Source organism: Pungitius pungitius, chromosome 12, assembly GCF_949316345.1.
Source record: "Pungitius pungitius chromosome 12, fPunPun2.1, whole genome shotgun sequence".
Lineage (NCBI taxonomy): Eukaryota > Metazoa > Chordata > Actinopteri > Perciformes > Gasterosteidae > Pungitius > Pungitius pungitius.
Genome location: NC_084911.1, coordinates 14,801,373 through 14,818,200, shown reverse-complemented (window position 1 = coordinate 14,818,200; position 16,828 = coordinate 14,801,373). Strand labels below are relative to the sequence as shown.

General features: G+C 44.8%; 1 protein-coding gene across 1 annotated transcript; it reads right to left on the bottom strand.

Moving 5' to 3' along the window:
* Window positions 1-1,107: 1,107 nt before the first annotated feature.
* gna13b (guanine nucleotide binding protein (G protein), alpha 13b) lies at window positions 1,108-16,395 on the bottom strand. The gene is made up of 5 exons (XM_037476721.2): window positions 16,032-16,395; window positions 8,779-9,008; window positions 6,714-6,764; window positions 4,912-5,112; window positions 1,108-4,834 (listed from the first exon to the last, which is right to left on the bottom strand). The coding sequence occupies exons 1-5, from the start codon at window positions 16,312-16,314 to the stop codon at window positions 4,463-4,465; spliced, it is 1,137 nt and encodes a 378-aa protein (XP_037332618.1). The 5' UTR covers window positions 16,315-16,395; the 3' UTR covers window positions 1,108-4,462.
* Between the last annotated feature and the right edge of the window lie 433 nt (window positions 16,396-16,828).

Genomic DNA, 16,828 nt, shown 5'->3' with positions numbered 1-16,828 from the left:
GCACCCAATTCATAAATGGACTTTATAAATACAGCACATTTCTATTGTTCCTTTGCTTCACTCAGTTCTATTTGATTTTGTTACCCATCCTATTTAATAAGATTTTGGGTGAATCAAGTCCCCTCCCAGACATGTACTGTACACCATATAGCTGTATAACGTCTCCTGTAGCCCTGACATCAGGGTGATTATCTTAGCCTTGAGACAACAGAAAACTGTCCTTATGAGGGGCGGGGGGGGGGGGGGGGGGTTGTGACGATAGAGAGGGATTAAAAGAGTATCCTTCCCTTTTTGTGTATGAATGTAATCTATACACCAAACACAAGAGAATGGTTTGTATTTGCTTTCTGACATTATGTAATGTAGATGTGAAACATGTGAACATTCTTCTAACATCATGTTTCAGATATCCCCAAATATTGGTCAGTATCTACTTACGAGGGAGAGCAAATTTCAGAGAAACACTTTTGGAGGTGTTCATCGGTCAATCAGTGGATGTTCTTTCCTTCTGTTATCTGTCAGAGGCCAGTAAAAGAGCTTTCCTCCATACCTTTGTTTCTATATTTTTATGTTCTTGCTTGGCTTGAAAAAAGAACACAAAGGTCTAACAAAGTAAAATACAGCTTATGGTAAAGTATTTTGCTAGTGTCTACATTGCTGCCCACCTGAGAGCCCTCCACGTCCTCCTCGTCAGGCCGCTGCTGGCTGTCTGCTTGGTCTCCAACAGCTCCATCCTGTGGTCTACGAGGTCCTATCTAATCCTTGTGTTTGACCCCTTGTAACCCTCGGGCTGCAGCTCTGCCTTTACCACATCACCCATTCCCCTTTGTTTAAACCTCTGTCCAACATCTGCTCCACGGTTCAAGATCCACTAAACTACAAATCATGTCAACTGTATTAAAGAACCACTTAGCAGGTTGTATGAGAGACGGCAGGTCCTCCCTGTGTCTGCGTGGGCTTCCTCACAGTCCACAGACACGCTGTAGGATGGCTGTGTGTCTATGACTGGGTGTACCTGTCTCTCGCCCAATGCCAGATGGGATCGACTCCCCCCCCTCCCCCCCCCCGTGACCCTCTAGGGATGAGCGCTATACAACTGCTTTAGTAGTGGGACTCAAACAATTAGTTCATGCGTTTGTTAATTCTAGACTGGATTACTACAATTCTTTGTTATCAGGCTGATCTCTAAAGCCTCTCCAGAATGAAGAAAAGGGATCTTATCACTCCTGTTTTAGCTTTTCTGCACTGGCTCCGTTTAATCTAAAAATAGAACGTAAGGTTCTTCTCACCTACAACCACTTGCTGCATCATCTTTCATCAGTGTTCTTCAACACAAACAAAGCAATACGTCTGATTATTTACTTATACAATCCCAAATAATTATAAATGAAATAAAAGACAGATAAATGAAATGTGTCTAGTAATATGCAGATAAACAAATGAACTAGTCAAATGCTAAACCCTTTTGTGTGGTATTGTTTATTTGATAGAATATTCATTTTCCAAGGCACTTATGGTTTAATGTGCAACTTCTTGAAAATCCCATCGCGACCCACAATCAGAAGGTGCCCCCCCCCCTCCCCTCTTTACGGACGAAGCTCATTACCAAGTCAAGGAACGTGGATTCTCCCGTGAGCCACAGGTGACTATTTTAGCTTGAAGAGTAACTGGAAGTTTGAATTACGACAATAATCGTATTCACAAGAGCACAAATCCAACGAGTGCACAGACAGAGGGTTTGTAAAAAAACAAACAGTTTATTTAGGTTTGATTTGATTAGAGAGTAGAAGGTTACGGCGGCATAAGTTAGACTGTACATGGAAAGCTTGTCTACGTGAACATTGTTGAACTGGGACAAAGGTTGAATGTGCACGTCAATAGAAAAGCTGCTGACAGTACAGGCAGAGACCCAAGAATATTTGGCAGACGTCTCTCCTGACTAGAAGACACTGGCATTAAGAGAATCATCAGGAGTATTGGACCCATGATACCAAGTCATGGCTGTGCATAGCTGTTGCATAGCTTGGACTGTGAGGCGACACTGGACTCCTCTCACGGAGGGTTGCAACCAAACAGGAAGACGATCTCAGCCAGAGAAGGCGTGCACGCCGGCTGCTACGGGTGGAACGCGCTCCACAGGCAGCTCCAGCAAGCTCTCTGGAAGTGGACCTTTGAGCTAAGCTTTATTTCGGTGAGTACGAAGGCAGTTCTTTAGACTTCTTGAGAATTTGGATCAATCTCCTAAGAGGGATTCCTCTGCATCCCTCATCAGTGCTTTTGGGAGGCAGCAGAAGGCCCCACTGTGGACCCCATGAACAGTACATGGGACGTGTGTTCAGCTCCCACGGGACAACAACCCAACGTAGATCTCTGTGATTAGGGGCTCTACTCTAGCCTGCAGCAGTCTGGATCCAGACCGCCCCCCCCGCCCACTCCCCTCACTGCTTCATGCTAACACACCATAGGCTGGAAAGGACTGTGAACCCGATGCCACCCAAGAAAGGTCACTTATTCAAATCTCAAACGGATCCATCCTGCAGATCCAGATGTAGTGTGAACAGAGTGTCTTATTAAGAGGGATCCAAGTAGCATCATGTGGTATTCTTATGTTGTTGAGGCTTCTTTATGTTCTGTTCTGTTCTCTGATGAGCTACAGTAAATACAGTGATCAGTATGTTTCAGTCCAAATACTGAAGTACAAAGAAGTAACAGATGTCTGTAGCATACATGACTGGATGGTTAACTGAAGACACCAAGTAGTAAGTTTTAACTGACCTCTCTACTGGTAGAACTCCTAAATACACACACAGGCAGTCACAGGTATCCCATACGGTGTAATGGCCATTCAGAATTCATAGAGCCTTAATTACAAGTGATGAAGAGCATCGGAGCACTTTGGTTCCCACTGATGTTCCCTCAGGATGAACCTCCAGCTGTTGTCATAAAAACAGAGAGCGAGGACTAGAAAGCTTGGCTGAAACATCCAGTGTAGACAGGGGGATGGGGGGGGGTGGCAAGCAGTCACCATTGTGGTTAGCTGCAAATAGTAATTCCAACACAACTATAGTGATGAAAGGTACAAAAATACTACAATATGCTGATGTCTGTATGCATACATCAGACATTCAGTTCCATAAAAAGGCCTTGCACATGTTTGTCTAGTGTCAGCAGGAACCAGTGGAGCCCCAGCAGCCCACCCACAGTAAGGACCACTGCTCCATCAGAGGCAGAACAATCTAAACCAAACCCATGGGCTCTTATGAAGACAAGAAAGCCACAGCAACACGCCGTTCACCGAGACCACCTGACCCATTTCCTTCAAAAACCCACATTCAAGCTGCATGCTGCTACACAACGGTCCATCATTCAGTCTGCCACAGCTGCTGTTTGTGGTCATATTTGTTGGGCCATGGTTTGCACACAACACAGACAATAAGAGATAAAATAAGATAAAAACAGGTTTCATAGAAGCCCCACATTGACCTGTGCTAAGTATCTAGATGAAGCCATTATCCGAGGGAAAAAGACCCACAGGGAACATCGGCGTGCATTTGGTCTTCCATTGTGGTTTGCCTCGCTGCTTTGACTCCTGGAACGCTGATGGAGGCAGAAGTGAGAAGCAACAAGGCGGATCACCACCAAGTGCAAAGACAGATGTTATTTTACAGATGTGGAATCTAGATACAGATCACATGTCAATACCGAGTTGAACCGAGGTCACAATGATCTGTTTGTTCTAACCCGCATGGTGAGTATTATTGAGACATATAAAGTGGGAGAAGAGCCCATAACATGTGTCACATGACTGAGTCACGTGGCAGGAGACGTGACAGCAGTGCCTGCATTATGGTCCATGTGTCCAGCTAAAAGGAACACAGCCTGTAAGTGTAAAGCCCCATCAAATATAAGTTAAAGGCATAGGTACATACAGTATATTCAGAAGCTGTGGTTAGAAAATTATGCGACTTTGGAGGAGACATTCCTCTCTCTTTGTGTGTTAGCTCCAGCGCGTGATATTAGAACCAAAACCAAGCGCCAGTGGAGAGCAGATGTTAAATCAGAGGAACAACAAAGACGCAGCGCTCAACAGTCGCTGCTGGCGGCTTCTCACTATGAAACAAGCCCCTCCCCCTCCCTTAGCAACAGTGGTCAGAGCAGCATGGAGAAGGTGTGTGGATTAGAGCAACATAAAGGAGGTCAGAGCGACGATGGGGATGGGGTTAGAGGTCATTTACAGTGGTTTGAAGGGTCAGAGGGGGGTCGAGGCTCAGAGCCACAGGCGTCATAGTGAGCAAGTTCAATAAGGCAGAGAGCAAGCTCGGGAAGTGGGGGGGGGGGCGGTAGTAGTGGTGTCTTTAATACAGAGTCAAAGTTCAAAATGAGGAGCCGGTCAAAGTCAAGTAGAGAGGATGGATGGGTCTGGCTCCACCGCCCCCCCACCCCCACCTCCTGCTCAGCCCCCTCACTGCAGCATCAGCTGTTTGAGGTTGTCGTGCAGGATGGTGTCCTTGACGTCACGGAACACCAGCCGGATGTTCTCGGTGTTGATGGCCGTGGTGAAGTGGTTGTACAGCGGCTTCTGCTGCTGCTCTCGGCGCTTCTTGCGAAAGCACTCCACCAGGAAGCGCTGGACGTCCGGCAGGCTCGAGGGGTCGCCCAAGAACTCGGGGAAGTAGTCTTTGATGGACACCTGCTTCACCTTCTCTTCCAGCAGGTCCGTCTTGTTCAGGAACAGGATGATGGAGACGTTGCTGAACACCCGGTTATTGGCGATGGTCTCGAAGATGTTGAGGGACTCGCTCAGCCGGTTGGTCTGCCGATCCTCCATCAGCACCTGGAGGTGTTGGGAGTGCTGGGGTTATTGCATGGACACCTGACTATGGTCAACCAATCCAAGGACAGCAGACTCACCTGGTCGTATTCAGAGGATGAGACGAGGAAGAGGATCGAAGTGACGGAGTCAAAGCACTCAAACCAGCGCCGCCTCTCGGACCGCTGACCGCCCACGTCCACCATCTTGAACGGCACGTTGCGAAGCTCAAAGTTGTACTCGTGAATGCCTTTAGTGGGCTTTCTGGCCAGGAGGATGTCCTGTTGGTTGGGGAGGTAGTCCTGCAAGCACAGTGTCAGAGCCACCATTATCTTCAGGAAATCTGGTGTAAATGAACCACATGAATTAAAAAAGGGTTCATTCTCAGTGAATTTTTCTTTTTTTACATCACTAAAAATTGGTGTAGACTTTTTAGATTTTGTGTTCAGAGACGCGGCTCCCTGCTTGCGAGCAGCTCATACGAGTGTTTTTACAAAGACATGGTGCAAGGCAGAAGCACCATCACACGATGGGTGGAAGAAAGATGTGATATGGAAGCAGGATAAGGGGGAGAAATTGAAGAGGTCAACGATAAGAACGCCTGAGTGCTTTTGAGGGACCTTAATGTTTGTGATGTCTACAGTGAGAAGATCCACAATCACTCAGAGTGGGCTGTGTGCGTGAACGTCGTCCACCTCGCCATGACACACCTCACTCCAGTGTTAATTTGGTTGACGGGCAGTAATACAGTACGTTCAGTTCACGTTCGCCCAAAATATGAACGCGTTCAGGCACAACATTGCCTAGGAGGGATATCTGATGGACAACTTAAGTACTGTAAGCTAGACACAGCACAGGGTTAGGGTTAACATGCATTTTTGTCTAAAATACTAAATCAAAAAAAGCTGCCAAAATTAACACTGCCTCACTCTGTGCATTTATGAATGATGGCATGTAGTGTTTGAGTGGTATAAAGACTAGAAGAGAAATACAAGTCTTGTCCTTTATAGCCTTTAAGCAGTTTATATGAAGCCAATAATAGTTGCTGATTATTGTAGTTTTACTTTGAGTTAACAGCAAACAAACCAGGCTTCGTCACACAGTGGACAGTTCAGTTTATCAGAAACAAAGAACTTGCTGCAATGCATCCTGGTCCATGCAGGCATGGCTCTGCAGCAGGAGATATAGCAGCACTGAGGGACGTCTGCAGACTAAATGGACCATGAGCAGATTTGCCCCATTTTACCGTAAAGCTACGTTAGTTAGTAGTTTATTTTTAACTCATTGATTTTGCGAGAAGGACTTCCAATGTCTCACACATATGAGAGAGACCGGGGGAGAAATGAAGAGGTCTGTATTCCAGGCAAAACACAACTGCATTCCTCAAATACCACAGAGCATTAACAAATGCAGGGCTGTGTTTGTGGAGAGGGGCACCATGGACTAGTCAGGACTATTCCCAATCCCGGTTTGATGGTGTGTGTCTCCATGTGCTCTGGTTACATCACAGGCGATCCGACCACGGTGCGTGTGTGTTTGCACGCACAAACACACTACAAACCCTCACGCAGTATTTGGTGGTCAGTGCTCCGGCTCAGTGTGGCTCGTCATATTTAGAACTAGAGGAACTCAGAGGATGAGGGGAAATTAGGGAAATTAGGTACAGTGCATGCTCATTATGAACTTGGTGTGTTCACAGAGAAAGAAGAAAAGGTCACAAATAGTGTGTTTGAATGGACAAATAATCCCTATGCACTAGGATCAGAGGCCAGAAGGACATATCTGGGATCTGTCAAAGTTAATTGAGCTCTCTTCTGCTGATCCGATCTGTGACCCATTAGTGATACCAACTGAACCGCGTGTCTGTGATTGGCGCGTCCTCTGCAGTGAACGTGGGACTTACCGTCTGTCCAAGCTTCTCCAGATTGTCCAGGAAATACTTGACCGACTCCCCCTGAGAGAGTGAGAGAGATTTCAGTGACCTAGTGTGTAGAAATGGGACAGTCAAACTGTACATGCAGAGACACCAGTCCAAACCTGATAAGGTAGGAATGTGTGAAAAAAGATACAATGATCAGCTGTCTCGTCACTCTTCCAAGGATCTTCCGTTTCCTAATTAGTAAGCGTTTGACCGTCAGACGTCCCCAGCAGAGCTCATGTGACATCTTCAAAGGTCATATCACCCAACGACAACATTTACAACCCAGCTAGGACGTACATATGGGTGTTGTCAGTAGTTCTGCAATGTGATCACAGATTACAGGGACCCGGTGTTTCCACCATGTTTACAACTCTGCAGGGGCGAACAGATCGTAGATGACGTGAGGGGAGTGTGGGAGGGGGGGGGGGGGTAATAGTAGTAAGGCGAACGGGGAAGTAGTCGTTGAGGATGGCTGCTCTCTGTCCTTCGCACGTGTCGGGGCAGAATGGCTGTGGGCAGCAAGGAGTTGTAGACCTGGGGCGGGGCGCCCCCCTGTTCAACTGGGAAACACTGGGACCATGAGTCGCATGTACTGCTGTGGGCACAGTTACCAGCTACAGCTTTCACAGGTAACTCTGGCTTTGATTCTTTTCATTTTGGATCGTTTGAATTTGAACGATTCCGATTCCTTGTTTCGATTCCGGTTCCCAGCGATTCTCGATTCCGATTCTTTTAAGAGGCAGGGTCAAAAAAGTTGAAGATTAAGATATTTTAAATGAGCTAGCTAACCACGGGTCTTTCTGAATGAAAATAGTCGGACCTTCTCCATCAATGTTAATTCTATGAATTTTTTACTTTTTACAAACTTTACTATGAATTTCTAACAGGGCTGTTTTCAACTACAATATAAATATCAAACTATGAACTTGATATTCTAAACATTATAAATTATGAATATATTTTTTAACCTCAAGAGAGGTTTATTTTTGAAACCTCGCAAAAACACATTTACACATGAGTGCATGATACTGCAGGTACTTAAACGTTACCTTGCTCCCACTGATGGGCTAATAACCCTTGGAGCCTGAGGAAGCGGCAGCGGAGGACGGTGTGCGCAGTGCGTCACAGACGGGGCTCACATTTACTTCCACTCCATGCCCTTGGAGGTGCTTAATCATATTTGACGTGCACCCTGTCATGCATGAAACTATTTTGCTGCAAATGTTGTATTTTGCCAAGTTTTCGGTTTGTTTCCAAAAGTGTAACCACACTTTGGACCGCCGACGCACGCTATCCATGTTCAATCGCGCTGTTATGCCAACACTTCTGGTGGACGCTTCTTCGTTGGTGTTCAGCATTTTCTTTTTCCGGTCGGCGCCGGCGGACTGAGAATCAAAACTAGGAATCGAATTTTAAACTTTTGAACGATTCCGGGTAAATCGCAAAGCTAGTCCCGATTCCAATCAATCCTCGATACCCAAGCCTATATAGCGCATAATAATAACACACTGATACTGACTATCAGAGGCATTCTTTCATTCTACAAAGAGAAAAATGACTAGATGTAATTCAAGGGAAAGGTTGTTGGAAATTAAATCAATGGCTGTAGTGGCGTCCCAGGAGGAGACTACCTGCGCTACCACAGCAACATCACAATGACCAACGCTAACTGCTCTTTCAATCTCAGCAGATGCTTGGCAAGCCGGTGTCCCTGCCAGAGAGTTGCACATCATTATGTCAGAGCACAGTGTACACTGGTGGAGAATGGCAAGGGAGAGGTGGAGAGACAGAGAGCAGCCCTTCATTAGCTCGTCAGTGTGCGTCAGTGTGCGCTCAGCAGCTGCAGCTCTGCTGCATCAAGTGTGAGGCAGAGCCTTTATCTGGCTGTCAATGCTGGTCTGTCCACTGGATGCTCTGCTAACCTACTCACTAGCATCACTGGACATGCAAACAGAGGCACAATGTCAAAGCAAGAAACACAGGGAAAATACTAAGGTATATGGGCCATGGCATTGGCCCACGCCCACTCAACTAAACAGGAACTCACCAGCTGGAACTCTCGGCGGCGGTCGTAGGCGTTTTGGATTCCCCGGTCGGCCCACAAGGCCCGGATGGAGGGCAGGTAGTGCTGGAAAACCTTTGGCTCCACCATGCCATGACCGTGGGCCATCACCGAGCGAGTGTCAAACGCCATCATTGTGTCTCCGTGGCGCTGGTTGGACTGGTTGCCCCATGGAATGTGTAGCTTCTCTCGAGCATCCACCAACACTCGAATACCTGAAGCAGGAGTGAAACAGACTGCTATTCCAGAGGTTCTTTACAGATTCCAATACAACCTACATTTCCTTGGAAAACAACTGCAGTTCCTCTCTTATTTGTGGTCTAATGCTGATGAGTCGACAAAGCAACAACGGAAATTGTTGTCATGGGTTTTAATTGTCGATGCATCGAATATTCTAAAAAGATTCAGAGCTACCGGTAATTTTCATTCGGTGTTGCAATGCGCCACAGAAATTGCTGGGGGCAGTATCGCTTCCATTGTCTTCATGCACAAAGGCGAAGAATATGTTTCGAAGTTGAATGGAAGGCAGCAAGATTGAGACTTTCAAAGGTCTGGGAATATTAAACCTAATAGGGACTATCCTCTTTTTGGCCTCTGCTCCAAAAATGTCACACCCATGATAAAAAGTGCAATAACTCTTGAAATACTTATTATTTATTTTGTGGAGATAAAGGGGAACCCTTGTAAATGCTATAATGGGTGACAGTCAAAAAAAAGAGTTTTGAGATTGGCCTAATGTCATAAACAGTCCTATAAATCCCATGGATGATGCAGATACCAGGCTAAAGCCACATCTACGTGATAGCCCTGTGTCTGGAGAGCACACGTGTACAGTTTCAAGTTGATAGAGCAAGAATAAACTACTCTACAGAAGGCCTGGATTAGATCCAGTAAAACAAGTAAAAAATAAAATATTTTTTTGCTTTTATGGCTTTATGATTATGTTCAGCCTAGTTTGTCCGAGTGAAATTGACACGTAATTGGCAAGTTCTGCTCGTGTTAGTCAGTCAAGTCCAAAATTTCTGGACAAATGTACATGGAATATGTTCCTACTCTTACACCACCCACTAAAGTTGTGTTTGGAGTATTTTAAAGTGGTTTGTGTAGCCAGGACTCCAATGCTTCCAAAAGAATCCAAGCATTCATATATGTGTTATGTTGCTTATATGGGTAACCATGCGTCCACATAGTTTAAAATCCAAACTAAACAGTACAATGCAGGTAAAATAGTCATTAGATTAGTCGATTAATCAAAAAGATAGTCGATAGATTAATTGATTAGGAAAATAATAATTAACTGCAGCCCTTGTGGTCGTTAGGACATTGGTTTAGCTTTCAGAACACAGTGGTGTCATGTGACTGCTTCGGTCACATAAGCCGAGGCCATACATGGAGTAGGCAAAGCACTGCACAAACTGACGGCTAAAACATCAATAAATCACTGAACACCAACCAAAATGCAGGTCAGCGTCGTGCTTATCTGAATCAGTGGAAATGGTGTTTTGTATTGGTGTATTGTACAGAGATGCAGTTTGCAACGTTCTACGACCTTGTGTTGGGAGGGAAAATTAGGAATGCTCCCTTTACTTTGTTCTTGTCATCTATAGTAGTTATCCACATACAAATCAAAAACAATTTCAATGATAAAGGAACAGAAAACAGTACTCTTCAAATAGAGCTACAAAAGAAAATGTGCCTCCAGAGAGCAGAGGAGAAGACACTGGTCTATTCATGTATTATTAATTCATTATTACAAATGCTTACAGCTACTACTAGGAATCTGAACAGGTCAGGATTTGTTGTAATATATTGCTTTTAATCTCCTTCAAATAACTGGAATTGTAAGATACATCATGCTAAATGGACTATTTGTATTTCTCTTTTCTAATCTTCAAACCACATAGAGCTCTTCAACACTTCATGTCATCATTCAGCCATTCACACACTGATGACAGGGGCAGCCATGCAGCAACATCACTGGACACACCACAGGGAGCGGAAGGTCCAGGGACTGAATCAGCGACCTTCTGATTAACAACCCACTCTACCTTCTGAGCTGCCCGAGAAGGTGCATTCACCAATGCAACTCCTCAGAAGTGATTGGAAGCCCCACTATGGCGCTTCCTGCAGTGCAACCAGTCGCTGGGATTCCTGTGAGCAGCATGATGGCAATTCATTTTAAAATCATAACTGTCAGATGTGGTCAGATGTACTAATGTTGTTCCTCCACGGCTTATTTTGGGCTTGCAGATTCCTTTATGCCTTTGTCATTCCGGGTCTGTCTGGGAGAATGTCCATGTGTAAAATGTGAGACTAACCAGCTGGTCGCGATTATGACAACAATAAACGGCACTGAAAGCAAGAGTAGCTGACTAAAAATACCATTATTAAAACCACTGTGACTCAGCTCTCTTTTTGTCACAACAGCGCGCTAAAGCAGGTTCAGTATCGCACCCGCAGCTCCAACCAGCGTTTCCCCGAGGTCAACAGGGGGGTTTTGCACTCCATCGCCCCAATCAAGTGAAGGATTTGACTCCGTCGTATTCCTTTATTCCTACTGTGCGTAGGAGGAGAAAAAAATGATATTAGGGGCACCCCCCCAATATCGTGCCAGGGGAAACACCGGAGAGTGGGTGTCCTACCGCAACGACCACTACCCATAAACCCCGGCGTAGGGGAAACACTGTAAAATGGTGTGTCAGGCTGCTCCCCCAGCCTGATTCAGCTGACTTTCATCCTCAAATGACACTAACCGTTTCCTTTTCAGCGTCAGTTACTTCCCCCGACTGCTGCTGAGCAAGCCTTTCTAGCCTCTCACTTCCATGTTCACACTCATGCAACTGCCCCCCACAGCCCATCTGACATCATGGAAGCACCAAAGAACCGTTTTGGTGTATACACTCATCTGTGAAGTTCTGCAGAATGGATGGATTCATTTGGGAATGACACAGCCAACTCCACCCGGGTGACGTGAAGCGTTAACGTCAGTCAGGAATGTGCATTTGTATCTGATCACCCATTGTAAATGACCACTAGCAGTGTTTTTTATTTTGACGATCCCGCTTCTATGTTTTACGTGACTTTTATTTTGACCGCAAACTATCCTCACATGTGACTAATCGCTAGCGCTCACGTTGTAAGAAGACGAGAAGCCACGTTTATAAGGCAATGCAGACGTTAGAGCCATTGATTTAAAATATAACTAACCTTAACGAAGGTGTTCCCTTGAAGAGTTTAACATTCAGTGTTTGTTAGCCTTGGCAGTAAAGGTTCCATAATGATTTATTAAGTTGATAGCTAGCTTTATAACATCCAAAGCTAAGCTAATGGCGGCAGCCTTCCTGGGATAACCACGATATAGCATCCCTTTTGATATGCGGAGCGAGGTATGTGATTAATTGTAATTGTATTTCATGTTCATGTGAATGATAATTAGACTAAATCATATGACTGTTGCCTGCTATGCAGTTATACACTTATGTTAAATTGTATTTGTCAAAGGATTATTTGTACCTGGCTAAATTGCCTCTGTTGTTCCCCCTTTAGTTTTCACGGTGTTGGTGCTATGCACACTCTACTGAAATAAAGTACACCCGTCAGGAAACACTCCCAAGTCTGTTTATTCAACTCTGAAGGGATGCTACACCCATCACCGGGGACGGGCATGGTTTGGTTTTTTTACGATAGAGGTGCTTAAACGGTGACTGAACTGATACTTCAAAAAAGAAGCACAATGCAATTGACAACATTAAAGGGCTTTTTTTTTTTATTGACAAGGATTTTCTTTCCTTCAAATCGAACAATATATTAACTGTTTGAGGCATACTATAAATATAAATAAATAAACACAAAGCCACACCTGGCTTCAAACGTTTTAACTCCAAACTGTAACAATATGTTAATTGTAAGAGTATAGTTATAATAATTAATTAGAAACAAATACAAAAGCACACACTACAGCACCTCCAAGTTCCCTGCGCATCGTATTCTGCTGTTGGAATAATCCAAAGGAACTTGGTGTCTGATGTCAGAGGCTGGTTGGTGATGAAGGTTGTCTGGTATTGGAATATCCATCCAATAGCACATATTTGATTAGACTCTGGGCCTGAAGACGTCTACAAACAAAAACTGAATAACAGTCATAGCGCCACCTACTTGAATCAGGAAGTTCATGTCTACATACTTTGGCCTATTTATCTTACTGCTAAATCAGATCAACATCAAACTAGTTCCACACAAATGTAAGAAGCTCATGACTAACCCACAAAGATTTTGATCGTTTGTCAAACAGTGTCGCCATAATGACGCATCCCCCACCATGAGCAACACAGGTGCTTTTAGGAGTCTAAAAATGATGGAAACATAACCAGAGATGCAATTTGGCCTAGATGTACCACATTAGGTATATACGCACCGTTCATACCGGTGTTACGCCATAACAACGGACGTTGGATTTATTTTCACACGTCATCGAGGAGCGCTGCGTGTCGGTCTTATGTGTGTCGAGATTGAGTCATGGATAGAACTTTATACCATCAATGAGTAACCCACAACAAACACAAACACTCTTTAACGTCTGTTTGGAGGGTTTTTGGTTTTGGAAAATTCAACGTAAGTTACGTTAGATCAGAAACAGATTTATTGCAAAGTCTGTTATAGTGGTAGAGTTACCGAAACCTGCAGTGTTACAGCGTGGACATTGCAGGGTCATTTTACATGACTCGCTGTAGTACATACAAACTGCCGTAAAACAACCAGAATTTGTCAAAACCGTGTAATCTTGACACGCTTGTTCACAGCCATGGTTTGAGGACTTCCCGCATGCCTCTATCGGATAGTGCTGAGCAGTGAGCACAGAGCACACTACAGGACGCTGCGCCCTGAGGCCACCCTCATGACGTCGGGTTCTGATTGTTTGGGTAGACACATTCACACCAGTGGCCTGCTAGAGGTCATTCTGTAGGATTTGGCCAATGCTCAGCCTGTTCCTCCTTGCACAAAGCAGCAGATATCAGTCCTGCTCATGGGTTGAGGACCTTCTGCGGCCCTGTCCAGTAACGGCCTGTCTCCTGGATTCTCCTCCATGTTCTAGATTGTACTGGGAGACACATCAAGTCTCCTGGCAACGGCACGTGTGTATGTGTCATCCTGGAGGATCCTGTGCAACTTCTGTAATGGCCTCATGCTCCCAGTAGTGATAATGCCTCTAGCTAAAGCCAGCACTGGTAGGACACCAAGACTCCATGTGAGAGAAGTTGGTTTACCTGACGTCATTTGGACCAAACTGTTGCCTGCATGGACACTTCAAGGATTAACTTCAGTGTTTCCCCTACCATTATATCAGAGATGTGCACTACACCCGAAATTATCCCCGCTCCCAGGAAAAAGCCTGGAATTATTGACAGTGTTAATGCTAACACTTAAAGGGTGAATTTTAACTATAATTCAGTAACCATATAGTCCTTATCTACACAATAGTAAAGTAACACTGGACTATTAACTACTTAACTAGTTATACTAAGAAAAATGTAACTTAATGACAGTTGTTCTGTTAAAGAGTCAATTGAAAATAATGCGTTAGATAAGAATTATACTAAAGGAGTAAATATATCAAACACTGCTAGTTAATATTTGCTCAAACCAGTAGAAAAGACTAGAATAAACACTTGTCTGGTGTTACTTTAATCCTGTGTAAGAGTTCAAATCCACTCTACTGTCAACACTACTATGCACATGTTGTGTATATTCGGTGTACATATCCACTGACACAGAGCTAGTTCATATGTCCATACATGCCCCAGGACAGCAGGCAGCCAGATTGCATCTCCTGGAGAAGACAAGAAGACAGGCCATTCCACATTGGGACACAACTGGTGTGACAAGCTGCAGTGCAATTCATTAATGTTTGGATTATTTGGAATGCACATATTGGAAGTTGCTTTGGATAAGTGTCAGCTAAATGACATGTAATGTAATGTAATGAGTACGAATCCAAATTCTACAAACTTGGATCCTTTTCCCCAGCTAGTGGTGACCACAGCTGGCCCAGTTATCTGCACTTGACCGCCACTCATCTATCCCGTATGTCTGTGCTCATGGTACTAATGAGTGCGGACATTTCAAAACCGCTCACACTTGTATAACAGCTAAATGTTGATTTAGAGTTGGAATGTCAATATTAGGAATAAAGCTTGGAGCATCCCCATGACAAAGATCAAGTCAAGCAGGGGTGTATAGATAATTATATTTATTATTATTGCAGCTTCATCTGTGACCTTCTTTCTGCTCAGATCCTCCTTGACCAATGGGCAGGACTCTGCAGCGACATGACCTGAACCCTCAAAACAAATGAGCTTCCATAGATCACTTAACACTTCCTGAAGCTTACTTGTCACAATAAAAGCTTTCCTGGGAAACATGCTGTTGTTAAGTGCCAAGTGGCTAGAGGAGTCATTTGATCAGTTATGAGGATAAGCAGCTACTTGACTCCTCACATTAAAGGTGTAAGTGCAGGCACAGGTATAATCTCTGTGTGTTCAGACATGATTCAGCTCAATGTGGGGATCAAGTAACCAGCCACAACAATGCTGCAGAGGATGTAAAAGCACCAACAGAGCGAGTTCATACGTGGAACATGTGAGCTGGGCGGAGTGGTCTGATCCACATACTGGCTTTACCGATACCCCTCCTGCTACTGTGACTCACCTGAAGGCACCAGCAGCTCAGGTGGCAGTGTGTGGTCCCCCTCCTCAATTACCGGGGGAACAACAAAAGTCAAGCTATCTGGAGAGAGACTAATGTTCTTTTTGGCTTTTTGAACATCCCATATCATACCGCTAAGGAAAGGTCCAGTGGGTCAGTTGCGTGATCGTGGCTTTCAGTGAGCTCATCGATGCTCCGCCACGCAACGTGAAGCCCAGAGGAAACATTCGGACTAAGTTCAACCCTTCGCGTGCCAGAACAGCAAGTAGGGAGAAAGTGTAACGTTGTATCTGGAGAGCTGTAAATAAACACACTTGTACGGCTGTGTAGACCGACACAGCCAACATGGGCGTTTCTCGGTGCTTCAGCAGCTAACCACACTAGCTTTGTCCACCAGCGAGAAGTGTCCCACCGGTCGGCTCAGCTGCAGCTAGCATGGCTACCAACTTCCCCCTCTGAAGTGTGAGGCCCAAACAGACGTCACAGTGACCCCCCGTCAACATGACACTTACAATGGCTTCTTCGTGTACACTTACCTTTTATAACGTTACTAAAAATCGTGGCTCTGAAGTCCTCTTTGGCCTTCTGATCGAAGTCCTTCCCGTGGATAATGCGCATCTGCTTGAGGAAAGTCGACTTGCCGCTCTCGCCCGCCCCAAGTAATAAAATCTTTACTAATCTTTTTAGATACGTCTTATCTCGATGAATTTCCTCATCTATATCTTTAGATTTCCTCAGTTGTTCCGCTTCGCCGCTTGTGAGGAGACAGTTAGGGAAACATACAGATAAAACGGAACGGGACGGCAGGAAATCCGCCATCTTTGAAACAACTTCATCGATACAGACAGCGAGGAGGAGACCTGAGCCCCGAGCTCAGCGCGGCCCGCTGCTGCCTTCACGTGCCGTGGGAATCAATACTGCTCCACAACTACAACCGCTAACACTGAGTTGACAGCACATTCAATTCAACTAGCGTTATTTAAAATAGGCTTGGCCTAAAATAGGCTGTCAAATATTTCTTCTAAAAAGTCAGGTATTTTCCTGATGAAAGGAATTCTGGCAGAAAATAATTACCACAAAAGTGGGAAATAGCAACAAACGGATTTTACAATGTAGAGGTCTACGGGATTTTTTGTTTATTCATGTAATATAAAATGTTGTTAACCATACGACTGAGGATTAAACTCTTTTTGTCTGTCACATTAATTTAGAATTTACAAATGTCTCTGTTATGTCCCTTAAAACATTTTTTCCAATATACGTGAACGCAGCAAAGAGAGGTACAGTTCATAAACGGGCGCGCTCACGACAAAGAACGTGAGCGCGCCCATGC